Consider the following 15,786-nt stretch of genomic DNA (forward strand, 5'->3'; position numbering starts at 1 on the left):
AAGTAACCATATAGGTCCGTGATGGCGAACCACGGGTGCCAGAGATGGCACTCAGAGCCCTCTCTTTGGGCACCCATCTGTGGAACAGATTATACTGTGTGGGGGCCACTGTGGAGCAAATTGTACTGTGTGGGGATCACTGTGCAGCAGATTATACTGTGTGGGAGCCACTGTGGAGCTGATTGTACTGTGTGGGGGTCACTGTGAAGCAGATTGGACTGCGGGGGGGGGGGGGGGAAGGGGTCACATTGTAGCAGAAAGCTCTATAATGCCCCATTATTAAGGTTAAATTGCCATGTTGGCACCTTGTGATAAATTAGTGGGTTTTGGGTTGCAGTTTGGGTACAGTCTCTAAAAGGTTCGCCATCACAGATATGGGGTATATAGACACCTGATCAGGTGTGCTATACTGTAGTACTCTTTCAGGGCTCGTTCACATCTGTGCCCGGTCTCCGTTCTGCAGGTTTCTGTTTCCTGCACAAAACAGTGGCAGGAGACGGAAACCTGCAGGACTCTTTCATACCCATTCATTTGAATGGGTTTGAAAGATGTCTGGCCGTGAGCGACAGTGAGCATTTTATGCTCTCCGCCGCAAAACCGGTTCCGGTTTTTTAAACCGGACACAGAGTTGGACATGCAGTACTCTGTGTCCAATTTTAAAAAATCGGTTTCGCGGCGGAGAGCAGAAAACGCTCACTGCCGGACCCGGTCTGACAGGTTTCCATCTTCTGCATGCAGAAGACGAAAACCACAGAACGGACTGCCGAACGCTAGTGTGAACCTAGCGTCACTAGTACTGCAGCCACTACACCAACAAACAGTATATAGCACCATATGTAAAGATTCCTCACACTAATGCAGCACATATGGTGGTTCTTTGTGTTCCAAAATTGTGGGCATGAGGCCTCACTATGCTCAATCTGTCACCAAAGTGTTAAAGGGATTTTTTGCAATTTTAGGCTAAGGCACCACATTGTGGAAAAACAGTTTTTTTCTTTTGCAGCAGTTTTTTTAGCCAAAGTCAAGAGTGGCTGCAAAAGGAATGGAAATATAAAGGAAACCCTTGCACTTTTCCCTTCTCATACATCCACTCCTGGCTTTGGTTCCAAAAATTTGCAGCAAAATCTGCAACAAAAAGCAGCTTTTCTGCAACCTGGGATTTTAAAGCCAAAAGGGTTTCCAGGATTCCTTAGGAAGGGTCATCAATATCCTATCGATGGCAGTCAGAGACCCAGTGCCCCACGAATCAGCTGTTGGACGATACTGCAACCTCTTCACTGAATATCAAGCATAGTGCCATGGACTGCATAAGGGCTGAGCTTGGTATTGCAGTTCAGCCCCATTCATTTATAAAGGACTGAGCTGCAAACAAGCCATGTCACGAATGAATATGATGGAATTATGGAAATTACAGACCTTAGCATGCTACTAATGAGGTTATTAAAGGCTGTCTGAGGAATGGTAAGCCACACTGAATGCACTTGGGCATGCAAATCACCTGATGGCTGCTCTCTTTGGATGTTTGTGGGTTTGGATGTTTGTTCCTCAATCATGCAAAAATGGCTGAACGGATTTGCATTAAATTTGCCACATACATAGATAGGAACCCCGATTAAAACATAGGCTACTTTTTATCCCGGTAAATTACGTCACTACATGAACGCAGTAAAGGAATTTAGGTTCACACAACACTAAATGATGTCATCACAGGTCCTTGAGCCATTCTAGGATAGTATCATGTTAGGCAGTGGGCGGAGCTGCACACTATTTTGTGAGCAAAGCTATATAGGATGAAGCTGGACAGTGTGAAAGCTGATGAAAATGGAGTCTCATGGAAGATCAGGAGATTATAGAACATGCAGGATGTGTGTGGGCAAGAGGAGTATATCGGGTGTAGAGTTTCAGTGAGTACGACAGGGAATGTGTTGTTCTGCCTCTGATGGGGGAGGGGGGAGAACTTTGGCACATTTCAGCAACATCTGTTCAGCCGTTTGTAACACAGAATCTGCTCAGACAGTCACATAACAAAATCCCTGTAATCATAATTGCCCGATGTAGCAGAGCTTACGCAGCACTGTAGCACACCTCTGTAGGTTCTCCATATGCAAACATGTACATACAGTTGGGTATACTATGCATATGCAGCGATGTAGCAGAGCCAAGACGCGGGAGCAGGCTGATCGAACTTTGGCACATTTCAGCAACATCCATTTAGCCCTTTGTAACACAGAAGCTGCTCACACACTGACATAAGAACACCCCTATAATCCAAATGGCCAGATGTAGCAGAGCTTAAGCAGCGCTGTAGCACAGCTGAGTACGCTCTTCATATGCAGAGATGTACATACAACTGAGTATGCTGTGCATATGCTGCGATGTAGCAGAGCCGAGATGCGGGAGCAGGCGGATCATCCACAACAGCAATTGGCTAAATATAAGTGGCTCAGCACCAACACCAACTTGCAGACGAAATCGCAGGCATATGCTATATATATTATATGTTAGTCATAAACTAAGAAAAGGGCTGTGCAGGTGGCATTATCAGTTTACAAAACCAAGTTAAAATAAAGAATCCTTTGCCCTTCCACCATCCATGAATGCTGTAAAAACAAAGCTCGGAAGTTGCACATATGCAGTTTTGCCCCAATCCCACCCCATACAATTTTTTCCAGTTTTCTAGTACATCGTAGAGAATATTTAATGGTACTATTATGAAGCACAATTTTTTCCTGCAAATATTAAGCCCTTATATAGCTCTGAAAAAAAAAGTTATAGGATATGGACGGTGGTGAGCCAAAAACGAAAATGTAAAAATGTATCTGGTGGGAAGGGGGGTAAATGAAGACTAGAGGGGTATGGACGCTACATATTATGCCACCCCATACCATATTGCTGGGAGTAGGACCTGTGTGATGTGCCCGTGTAAAGGCCTCTTTAAAGCATTGTCCTTGTGGTCTCTAGATCAAGCTCCTGTTATCATTGAATCTGGGACAAAAATAGGACTCAGAGCTGAAGAGGAAAAACTTTCATCCCAGTCTCCCCTGCTGTCTTGATAGCCTTTGAGGGCAGAATCATGATGTCAATGGAATTCCTGTATGTCTACCTTGCAGCCCAATGTCATGCAAATGCCATCTGATGGTTTGTGTTCACACTGCTGACCTAGGCTTGGGATGTGATGTAAAAATTCACTTGCAATACAGAATGGATCAGTATTCTCTTCTCTTCTATCTAGATCAGGGGTGCCCAATACGTCGATCGCGATCTACTGGTAGATCGCAAAGGACGTATGGGTCGATCGCGGGATGCAGGGATCCCCGGTGTCTGCTTCTTCACAGTGCAAGCTGAGAATCATCTCCGGACACTGGCAGGCTGGGGCCTGCCAGTGTCTGTAGATGACTCTCAGCCTGCGCTGTGAAGAAGCAGACACCGGGGATCCCTGGGCAGCCACAGAACGCCGCTGTCTTGCTCTCGCAATCTGCCCGGCCCCGCCCACATGCCCGGCCCCACCCACAGACATGCCCATACTGCCCACAAGCCCGCCCGGCCCCGCCCTAGTAGATCTTTTGCCTTGGTCAGTTAAAAAGTAGCTCACACACTGAAAAAGTGTGAGCACCCCTGATCTAGATGATCGATCGTTGTAGTGGTTCACCTCTGTGCACCTATTGCTGTCAATATTGAGCAGTGCTGACATTTTGGACATGTACAAAACATTGTCACAAGTGGCATTTTATGTTGTAGTATAACACTTCAGTACACCAAAATTCAATGTATGAAAAAACTTTATTCCATAATCTTCATATAAAAAATTAAACATACAGCCAATCAAAAAGTAAAGCATCTGGATATTCGATGTCACATATCGAACATTTAGGTCTCAAGGACCTTCATCTGCATGACATCTGATGTGGCATATCATTTAGAGCAAAACCGCTGTGTGGCAAGTGGCATTTTATGCCTTCCTCACTACTTTCCTGAAAGGGGCATATGCCATGGGTGTAGCCACCGATCGTGCTTGGTTTATAATGAGGCATAAATGAGACACATCCTTTGTATTGCAGGGATTATCAAGGCAAGTGTACTAAACTTCAGTATTGATAATACTTCCTCATTTAGTCTTTATTGACCATAACCCTAACCATATCACATAATATGTCATAACTGACCGTCATTGCAGTATTAGGGGTACAATCAATTCTGAATCCAGCAGCCAGGCTCATTGCTCAGTCTAGATGCTACAGCAATACCTCCCGTCTGTGTCAGTCATTACACTGGCTGCCTATTCAATATAAACTTATCACCCTCATCCACAAGGCTCTCCATAATGTTGAACCTCCCTACATTTCATTCTTTAACCCAATCCAAGATCTTCATTCAGTCAATACCTAAGACTAACATCCTCTATTATCAGAACCTCCCACGCCCGTATACAAGACTTCTCCAGAGCTGCACCACTTCTCTGGAATGCTCTATCCCGGACAATCAGATTAACTCCCAATTTCTACAGCTTCAAGCGCATTCTAAAGACACATTTTTCCATACAAGCCTATCAGAATTCCTAATGTAAACCCTTCTGCAGTAAGAATCCATAAAACTAACTCTTCTACATTATCCCACAGCATAGGATGCTGTATCAGACTATAACCTTATATATCCAGGCACCATTTGCACATTAAAGGACACTGACTGGTTATGGCTCCTACAACTCAATCTATATGCTAATGAAAATAACTTTTATCGCAAACACAGCTAGCTGAATATGTTGCCGCTATATACCTAAAATGTATTATTAAGTATTATTATTATAGGGGTATATCAGGTTGCTTCATACAAGTCAGAAAAATCTGTTGTGCACATTGCAGTGGAGAAATATTAAGGAGCTACTCACGTCCACTTTTTTGCATCCGTTTCCACCAATTTTTTGCATCATGTATGCAGAAAAGTATGCTAAATAAGTAATGTAAATGGCCTCTATGTCGACACCCACTGCAGTGCCAGAGCTGGTTTACAATATAACACGTGATGCTACTTTGTTCAGTAGCACCGATCGCCGCCTTCCATTGAAAAAAATGTGATGTTTAGGTACGCTATGTTGGTGCAACATCTGATGAAAGGACAGATGCATAACATGGAGATTGCTGGACTCTCTATAGTCACAATAGCCAAACCTATTTTCCCGTTGAGGCTTATACCAAGCACTCTAATAATGAGGATACAACAGGATTGTCCTCTGATGGTTCTTTTATATGACACATACTAGCACGGTACAACACGGTCTTATCAGAATTAGCTTGGTGTTGTGGCTGTTTATGCTACTGCTGACATCACAAGAGACACAGAAGGATAGAAAATGGCTGTTGCAGTGCTTGGGGTGGAAGGGGGCATAACTGTGTTTACTGACAGAAACAGCGAGTAGCAAAGCTCAGCATGATGATTTCTCAGGCGAGTTCCAGGAAAACAATCACAGCGCAGCCCTGAGCCAAGACGCACCCGATAGCAGCTCACAAATGCTGCTTGTGTCCGCTGGGGTAGGCAGCCAGGAGATGGGGCTGCAGTTGGAGCCAAAGCAGTTCAGCTGGGGTCAGACATGTCACGCGTCCAAATCTTCTGCCAAATATGTAAAATCATTTTGAAGGAGGCAACTATGGAAGTACAGGACCCCGCAACTTAAACAGGCAGCATAGCAGGCCAGCCCTGGACTCCTAACACTCCATTATACACAAGTTTATCTTTCAGGTATAGAAGAGATACAACAAGCTGGACTGCATATAATAGGTTACTGACAAATCCTTCCTGCCATCCACATGTGTGAAAGCAGCCACATGCTATGACTTGTCTGCAAATATCACTGCTGTGTTAAGAAACAGCCCTAAAATCTGAATATCAGCAGACCTGGGTACAAATCCTGAGTTCTCTGCAGGATAACCAATATGACCACCATAAAAACCCAAATAGGTGACCAACTTTGTTAGAGTGCTAATTGACAAATCTGCCAAAAATATCCAGCACAATGGCATAAGAGGATATATCACGCATAAGGCAGATTTGCCTTCAAAGGCCTGGAAAATCTGGGTAACATTCCCTGAGGGTTGAGGAGTTGTCTACCAATACAATTTAGTCAGATTGATGATGGTATCGTTTGTACCAACAATCTCACATCAACATTAAAGGGATTCCTATCATTTACGCTAGGTTCACACCTGCATTCTGGTCTCCGTTCTATGGTTTCCATCTTCTGCATGCCAGAAGACGGAAACCATAGACCGGGTCCGGCCGTGAGCGGCGGTGAGCGTTTTAGGCTCTCCGCCACGAAACCGGATTTTTTTATCCGGACACAGAGTACTGCATGTCCGACTCTGTGTCCAGATTATAAAACCCGGTTTTGCGGCGGAGAGCGCAAAACGCTCACCGCCGCTCAGCTTTCTCACCCATTCAAATGAATGGGTGAGAAAGACTCCTGCAGGTTTCCGTCTCCTGCCTCTGTTTTAGGCAGGAAACGGAAACCTCAAGTACGGAGTGCCGGCGCAGATGTGAACGAGCCCTTACACTGATTTTTTTTCTGCTTATCACATAGGAATAGCCTTAAGAAAGACTATTCGTCTCCTACCTTTAGAGGTTTGCTCTGCGCCGCCGTTCCATAGAAATCCCAGTTTTTGCTGGTATGCAAATGAGTTCTCTCGCAGCACTGGGGGTGGGCCCCAGCGCTCAAGCAGCACTGGGGCATCCGCAATGCTGTGAGAGAACTCTCCAGCGCCGCCTCCATCTTCTTCTGGAACGCCTTCTCCTTGTGTCTTCTTCCGGCAGTGTCTTTAAACTTCTAGGCCTCGGGCCTAGGGCAAAGCCGACTGTGCATTTGCATACCAGCAAAAACCGGGATTTCTACGGAATGGCGGCAAGGAGAAGACATCTAAAGGTAGGAGACGAATAGCCTTTCTTAAGGCTATTCCTACGTGATAAGCAGAAAAAATTTGGTTTAAATGATAGGATCCCTTTAACAACTATACTGCCTGATCAGAGAGTGGTTTAGATGTTAAAAAAAAAAAAAAAAAGATAAGGAAGCACAGCAAGACAACAGCAGATGATCATGCCAAACACTTATTTTCAGCTGATAGCCGGCCAAAAATATCCAGCAAGACCAATCTGTTTTCAACACACTAAAGTCTACAGTCAGCCACCTACATCTTACTACACTATATAGTATGGACAAAAGTATTGGGACACCTACAGGAGTTTTTATGACATCCCACCCTAAATCCATAGGCACTTATATGGAGTTGGTCTCCACTTTGCTGCTAAAATAGCTTTCACTCTTATGGGAAGACTTTGTAAAAGATTTTGAAGTGTGTCTGTAGCAATTTTTGCCCATTTATTCAGAGGCGCATGTATGTGGTCACACTTTTTTTTTTTTTGGACTAGAGGCCCTGGAACATCTTTGAAAGCCAGGTCTCCATTCTAGGTCCCCTCAAATAGGTTCGATAGGGTTGAGGTCAAGGCTCTGTGGGATCTAGTCAAGTTCTTGCACACCAAATTCATCTTTATGGGACCTTGCTTTGTACACTAGAACATATTCATACTGTTCCAACCAATGAATGCAATTTTACATGGCCTGTGAAGCTGTAGCGGCCGCTTCAAAGAACTGATCCACAAGGGTCCTAAATTTTGCACCTTTATGGTTCTTTATTTGATGACCTACCTTAAGGACTGGTCATTAATTTTAAAGAGTTTAAAATCCCCTTTAATGCCAGAGGAGGTTTGATACTCTGCTTTTATTAATTTATCAGGGCTTTAGTGTCTTTTAAGCAATATGTACATCTGTAACATTACATGGTCTGCCACTTCCAGATGTATCAATAATGGTTACATATGTGGATGAGAATTTGCACACAACAACCACTGGACAAAGCAAAAATATCATGATCTGGTGCATACAAACAAAGATACAAGTTCCCTAAGAACCCTGGAACCAACTACCCTTCATATTCTGCACTTAATGTCACACTAAATGAATCCTGGGTCAGGGGATAATCATACACATCAGGGAGAGTGTGTGCCTACATAGGCAGTACGGAGACTTACAAGTCATTCCTGCTCCGCTATGGATTCTGGGTAAAAAAATATGCAAATCTATTCTCCAGGATGTAATTAGGAGAACAGTGCACTCTGTACGCCGCCCTCTAGAGGGCAGCATCCTTAACATCGTGCATGACTCAGTTAAAAAAAAAAGTCTATTTAATCATGATTTAATTGCCAAATTAGTATTTCTATTCCAAAAGGAACAGATTCCTATGATGATAACTGGGGTCATCCTTTACAGGTCATGATGTCTGCAGTTTCCAGACATACATGGGACCTTATATTATTCTGCACTACCCTGATCAGGATGGACCCTACATGCCTGTCTTTCCCTCACATCCACTCTCAAAGCCTCTACATACAAATTCCTGAAATTTTCCAAACATTTTTTCCCCCCAGTATCAGTTGCTGCCTAGCTTTTGCCTCTGATTGTTTCTGTCATAGGGCCTTATAAGTAGTCTGCTACCTTGATCTAGGACCCGCTTAGCCCTGTGAGCCATGGATAAGTGCCCACACACAAGATTGGGGCCCCTGTAATGTGACTGAAAAGATGGGTGGGAGCACTGTTGGCCTGAATCTGATCCTAGGTGAGGTCTCAGCTTTTCAATGTGTCAACAGTTAAAAAAAAAAATATATATACAGGGGTGGACAAAAAAATGGAAACGCCTTGAAAAATCAACAAAATATCTTTTAATATGGTGTTAGTCCACCTTTTGCGGCAAATACAGCAATTCTCCGAGGTATTGAATCATACAAATTGTGAATTGTTTCCAAAGGAATTTTAGCCCATTTTTCAGTTAAAGCACCCTCTTATTTATTTTATTTATTATTCTTACATATACATAGCCCCATCATATTCCACAGCGCTTTACAAACATTGATAGTCACTGTCCCATATAGGGCTCACAATCTAAATTCCCTATCAGTATGTCTTTGATGTGTGGGAGGAAACCGGAGCACCCAGAGAAAACCCACGCAAACACGGGGAGAACATGCAAACTCCTTGCAGATGTTGTCCTGGGCGGGATCTGAACCCAGGACTCCAGCGCTGCAAGGCTGCAGTGCTAACCACTGAGCCACCGTACTGCACCCTCCAGTTCTTTTAGAGACGATGGTGGTGGAAATCGACTTCTAATTTGAATTTCTAAAATTGACCATAAATTCTCAATAATGTTGAGGTCTGGTGATTGTGGTGGCCAGATGAGATGCTGAACTTCATTAGAATGTTCCTCGTGCCGTTCTTTAACAATTCTTGCTCTATGGATTGGTGCATTATCATCTTGAAAGATGGCACCCCCCCTCTGGAAACGGTTCTTGAACCATAGGATGAATTTGGTCAGCCAAAAGTCCTAAATAGTGATGGCTGTTAATTCTTCCATGAAGGGAAATCATTGTCCTGGCGGATTTCCAAGAAATAGCACCCCAGATCATCACTGAACCCCGCCATGTTTGACAGTTGGGTGAAGGCATGAATGAAATGATTCTTTTGGCTGTCTCCAAATGTAAACATGTCCAGAGGTTGAAAAAAGGGTAAACGATGATTCGTCGCCCATTTTGCCACTGCTCGAGGGACCATTTCTGGTGGTTTCTACACCACTCTAAACGCTTTGAAACATCTGTCTTTGAGAGCAGAGGTTTTCTAATTGCAGCTCTTTCGTGGAATCTGGATTTGTGAAGCTCCCTTTGAACAGTTTTTGTGGAAACTGGGTTCTGTACGTGTCTATTGAGCTCTGCAGTGTTTTTAGGAACTGCAGTCTTGCGATCCGCTCTAACAATTCGCTTTAGATTCCAACGGTCTCTCTCAGATAACTTCAACTTTCGACCAGACCTGTGCATGGCTTAGGACGTTTTCCCTCCTCTTTCAAAAGCAGTCATTACTTTTGAGACATTACCTCTTGAAACGCCAAACATTCGAGCACTTTCTGTTACACTAAACCTGCCATTCAAGCACCAATAATTTGGCCTCTTTGAAAGTCTGAGAGGTCTGCCATTTCTAGAAGGTTATAACCAATTTCCTTAAATTTCTGTCAAAAAGGTAGTTTAAAAAAATATCAAATAACAGAACTAAAAAACAAAAAAACATTAAAATATGTCAAGTCTTGATTGATTTGAACATGTTCAAACATTATGATGTCAAAAAGTTAAGTGTTTCCATTGTTTTGTCCACCCCTTGTATATATATATCAGGTAGTTTCTAAAATAATCTATATATTATACAGATGCACATACTCAGGTTGAAATGCTCGACTAGGAGTATCTGTATGAAGTACGGCGAGTACTGTGCAATGCCAGGATGAACTGGGGCCCATCAGAAGAGTCACCTGTGGGGCAGTGTGAGCCGGGTCACCTCTTTGTGCTGCTTCTTTCTCTCCTGTGCACATATGTATTTCAGCTGTCTCCCTTGTATCTCTGACCACCATTCCCTGTCTCCCTGCACATCTGATGCAGATACCTAGGTGTTTCCACAGTTTGCACTCTCAATTCTTTAAGCAATATGATAAAAAGTATTGATGTAACACTAAACCTAAGTACACAGCACCCTCTAACCACTGCCCCCCCAGCTCTCCCCTCTCTGTATATTGTCCTAGGTCCCTCAATCCTTCATTGTATGTCTCTGCTCCTTCTTCTCTCCCTCCTCTGGATGTCTCTGTCCCTCCTGCAGCTCTCCTCCTTCTCTACTGTCTGGGACTAGCTTGCAGAGAGAGTCTCTTCCCAGCTGACAGCCCTCAGTCTGCTCTCTCCCCCCAGCACTGAGCAGTCTCTCCAGTGTCCTCCACCTCCCTTCCTCCCATGTGCAGCAGGCAGACTAGGCACATTGCGCTTCTATGGTTTGCTCTGTATGGTCGTGCAGCCTCCATGCCAGCAAACATATCAGCTCTTATTGTTTGGTATCGATGGCTCACGTGTAGCTGCGACCTGGCCACTAGTCTGGGGCAGAGCCCACCCTATAAGGCAGCAATGCCCACAATGGGTCTTTAACATGAGCCGGGGGCACAGCTGTGGTAAACAGCCACATGAAACTGAGAATAGCAGCAATGACCTCCGCTGTGAAGAACACCCGGGGCTGGAAGGGGTTAAACGCTTGGCGGGTGGAGTCGCAGTGCGCTCATCCTGGGGTCTCCATGACAACGCAGAAAGGCATCCACGGGGAGGGGTATGGCCAGCAGCCAGACGGAGCGTTAACCACACTCCCAGAATCCTTTGCTGGACTTCTGCCCAAGCAACAAAACAGATTCAATGAGACGGCGTCTACTTATCACAACGTCCGCCCTGTGTGCCCTGTAGTCTGTCTGAGGTGGCAGTGCCAACCTCCCTTCCCCCATAGTGCCAGCCTTCACTTTACACCCAGGTCACGATTAGGCGATGAGTCACACCAACGTCATGGCACAAAAGGACGTGTGAGGACAGCGGCCCGTCCTGACTACATGCATAGAAACAGGCGAGGTCTGTTGCACGCTCCAAAAACACAGAGCACAGTGTGTCCTAGTTCGGGGCACGGCGCCGTAATCCGGATACCGTCCACCTCACCAGCAGCACACTGTACCCCATTCCCCGTTAGCACCTTCACCAGGTTGTGCTGCGCCTTGTAGTGCCCACTCGGCTTGTAAGTGAAGCCGTATGAGTCACGTGTCTGCACTCCGTCACATGTGCTCTGGGCCGCAGACGGGGCGGGGCCTGGTAAGACGCATGCGCGAGATAATTCCAGCGACGCCACGGCTTGTTTGTGGAGGCGGTGACGTCACGGCCAGGTGGCATTCCTCGGCTGGAGGGGGCGCGGCGTCATCACGGAGTTCGACACGTACGCATGCGCGGAACGCAGGCCCTGCCTGACCGAACCTGCGCGACCCCGTCATTGCGCGCTCCGGGCGGGCTGCGGCTTGCAGAGAAGCAGAGAAGATACTGAGACAGAGCACGCCGGGAGCGGAGTGGAGCACACAACCGATTCCGGAGCTGCTGCAGCCACACAACGAGCCTGCAACACGTCCCCTGAAGGCAGCCTTCCCTAGCAGACAGCGCTGAGGGCACCCTGCATGCCCCCCTCATAGTGACTGACCCCCCTCCCTGCGCAGCATGTCAGCCGCACAGGTGTCCTCGTCACGTCGGCAGTCATGTTACCTGTGTGACCTGCCACGAATGCCATGGGCTATGATTTGGGACTTCACTGAGCCAGTTTGTCGTGGCTGTGTCAACTACGAAGGCGCTGACCGCATAGAGTTTGTCATCGACACCGCACGCCAGCTTAAACGTAGCCATGGCTTCCAAGATGGACGTTCTCCGGGGCCACAAGGGCCTGGATCCGGTGGTGCAGCCAAGCAGCACCCAGCAGTACAGGCAGCCCTGACCGCCAAGGACACAGCACAACTAAATCATCTAGATGGGGCTTCAAAGGCAGCAGCCGCTTCTGGGCTGGATAGGTATGGACTGACTACTGACCGCGGACGTTTTGAATACACTCTGGCCACTGCCGCACGTCTTCCTAATGGCCTTAATGGGTTCCCAAAACCAGGAGAGGATGGGCCACCGGAGCTGAACCGTCAGAGCCCCAATTCACGAGGCCGTACAGGCCATGGATTAATCCCACAGCTTGGGCCTGGACAGCTAAGTGTGCCCCCAAATCTGCTCCCACAGACCTTGCTGAATGGCCCACCAACTGCCTCCTCATCTGGAGCCCCACATGTTCTTGGTAGGGGTCCCAGTGGCTCCAGTGGCCTTAATGTCCCACCTCCCCCAACAGCAACATCTTCAGGTGACCCCAAGCGCCCTGGCTCGGTGTCCAGCACTGATCAAGAGCGGGAGCTAAAGGAGAAACAGCGCAACAGTGAGGCTTTATCTGAACTTACAGAGAGCCTGCGGAGCCGAACTGACGAGTGGACAGGGAAACCCAAAAGTGTGCGGGACACCCTGCTTACCCTTTCCGCCTGCACACCTTTCGATGTTCGCTTCAAAAAAGACCATTCTTTGTTGGGACGAGTATTTGCATTTGATGCTACATCCAAGCCAGGCCTCCTGGACTATGAGCTGAAGCTGTTTGTGGAGTACCCCAGTGGCTCTCTCAATGTGTTTAGCTCGGCATCAGGGGTGGCCAAGCAGATGTACCAGGACTGTATGAAAGACTTTGGTCGTGGCCTTTCTTCCGGTTTTAAGTATCTGGAGTATGAGAGGAAACATGGCTCAGGGGACTGGCGTCTGCTTGGAGACTTGCTACCTGAGTCAGTACGCTTCTTCAAAGAATTGGTTGGAGCTGACATGCTGCCACAACCCTACCTTGACCCCGGCTGTCCCATGCTGCCAAGCGCACTAGTGAATCTGCCTCGTGCCCTGGCTGCAGCTGCTGCGGCAGCATCTTCCTCCGCTGGGGTCAGCAATCAGGCCAGGAGGAAACGAAAGGCTTCTCCTGAACCAGATTCTGCTGATGGACAGTGGATTGGTCAACCAGATGCTTTAAAACTGGGCCTGTCAGCTGCTGGAGGCACTCCATCCTCCTCGTCTTCAGCAGCATCCTATGGTGGTCCTGCTCCACCGCCACCTCCTCCGCCTCTTGGTCCTGGACATCCACAAAGAACCACCCCACCTGAAAGTGCTCCACCAAATGGTCCATCACCTATGGCAGCACTGCAGTCTGTAACGGACACTTTGGGTACTGCTCATTCTCCCAAGGATGGTCAAACAGGTGGGGGACCTCCAGTGCACTCTACCACCTCATCAGCTCGCAGGAATAGTAGCAGCCCAGTGTCCCCAGCATCGGTACCTGGGGCAAGACGACTTAATTCTCGTAATGGTGCGGGCTCAGGGGAACTCAGCCTTCCAGTGGCACCTGCAGGTTCAGCGCCTCACCCAGGAATGGACCAAGTACACCCCCAGAACATTCCTGACTCTCCTATGGCCAATAGTGGCCCTCTCTGCTGCACCATCTGCCATGAACGTCTGGAGGATACACATTTTGTCCAGTGCCCATCTGTACCCAGCCACAAATTCTGCTTTCCTTGCTCTCGAGAAAGCATTAAGGCCCAGGGAGCAACGGGTGAGGTCTACTGTCCCAGTGGAGAGAAGTGCCCCCTGGTGGGATCCAATGTCCCTTGGGCTTTCATGCAGGGGGAAATTGCAACAATTCTTGCAGGAGATGTAAAGGTGAAAAAGGAGAGAGACCCATAACCAGTGGATATCAAGTGACCCATGTGTGAATAGACCCCCCCCCCCCCAACCTGCAAAGTAAGGACAGGTGACTACTATGGTGGGGATTTCAGGGTCTTGGAACTTGTACATTTTGCATCTACTTCAATTGGTCCCATTGTGCTCTGGACCCAGCTGTACACATGTGAAACCATGATTCTCTGTAACTTGATCAGTCCATCAACAGGTCTGGGGGCCATTTTGGGAATTGGAGCTGTGATTTGGAACAGTTTCTACTCTTCATCTTTCTGGGGATAATGTGCTGGAGTTTATTATCATGAAAAATAAAAAAAAAAATACAAAATTACAAAATAAAAATACAAAAACAATTGAAATCCTCCCTGTCTGGGGCAGAACTTGGATTCTCAAGCACACGTAAGTCCCGAGAACAGAGGCAGGATGGAGCCTGTATAAAGCTTTGCAAATCCCACATGACTGTTGGCCGCACGGCCATAGAAACTTAGTCTTATGTACAGATCTTATTTTTTGTGGTGTTTCAAGAAGTTTGAGACACTTGTTATGTAAACTACATTGGGTGGCACGGATCATGTGCGGGATGTTGTGGGATATTATCTGTCCTTATTTTTCCTGTTTTCCCCTTGTTTTTTGTTTTTTTTCTTTTTTGTCTATTTTTACAGCTTTTGTGGCGATTGTGTCCACTAGGTAATGGTTATAGCACTTAGCAATGCTGCTGGTGTGTAAGTTCTTGTACATGTTCGCACTTGTCCCGAAGCTCAGGGGTGAATGGTGACCCTGATCTAGAAAGATTATATACATACATGTAATACACACACGTGTACCTGTGCCCCTGGAGGTGGGTGTGTTGCGGACACATCATTCTCTAACTCCCCCCACCCTTACGTTGATTTTCTTTCCCCACTGATACTATGGGAGGGTGTATAATCCAGTGTAATTATCGGTTTGCAGTCTGCTGCAGCTCTACACAATGCAATTTTAATTGGTTTAACCCATCGAGTGCTGGCAGTAATTGCTGTCTCCAGGCCAGTAAAGGGTTACATATTTCTTTATATAGATGAATATAAATATATATATATTTTTCTTTTTGCACGGATGCTTTTAAGCAGTAGAGCAAATTACCGTCTGTACATTTTAGGGTGGGAGAACTTTTCTTTGTCCAGAATACATTTCTGTAGTAAAACAGACCACTGTTATGTGCCTTGGAGCTGATGACATTGTAATAAATCTGATTCATATTATTGCTTTTGGAAAAGTTGCTGTTTTTCTTCTGACTTCTCGTGTGGTGTGATGTGTCTGGATGTGTTTCTGGGCTCCCTCTCTGTGCCCCTCAGTCGCCATGTTTAGTCTGTCCTATGGCATTAGCATAGGAACCAGCAATCATTCCATGGCCCATAAGGGTTATTGATAATTTCTGGTTATGGCTTACAGTCAGCTTTTAGTATGTGATATCATAAAGGGTTAATGGCCCCATTCTCACTATAGATCATGCACTATTGCTATGTACATGGTTCTTATGCTATGTCACAGTAACAGTCTGGATTGCATACCTTTTAGAAAATGCATGAG

General features: G+C 46.3%; 1 protein-coding gene across 1 annotated transcript; it reads left to right on the forward strand.

Annotated features, from left to right (window-relative positions):
• Positions 1-11,921: 11,921 nt before the first annotated feature.
• Positions 11,922-15,458, forward strand: IRF2BPL (interferon regulatory factor 2 binding protein like). Its single transcript, XM_075282311.1, has one exon. The coding sequence runs from the start codon at positions 12,142-12,144 to the stop codon at positions 14,221-14,223; it is 2,082 nt and encodes a 693-aa protein (XP_075138412.1). The 5' UTR covers positions 11,922-12,141; the 3' UTR covers positions 14,224-15,458.
• Positions 15,459-15,786: the final 328 nt, after the last annotated feature.

This window comes from Leptodactylus fuscus, chromosome 7 (genome assembly GCF_031893055.1).
Source record: "Leptodactylus fuscus isolate aLepFus1 chromosome 7, aLepFus1.hap2, whole genome shotgun sequence".
Classification (NCBI taxonomy): Eukaryota; Metazoa; Chordata; class Amphibia; order Anura; family Leptodactylidae; genus Leptodactylus; species Leptodactylus fuscus.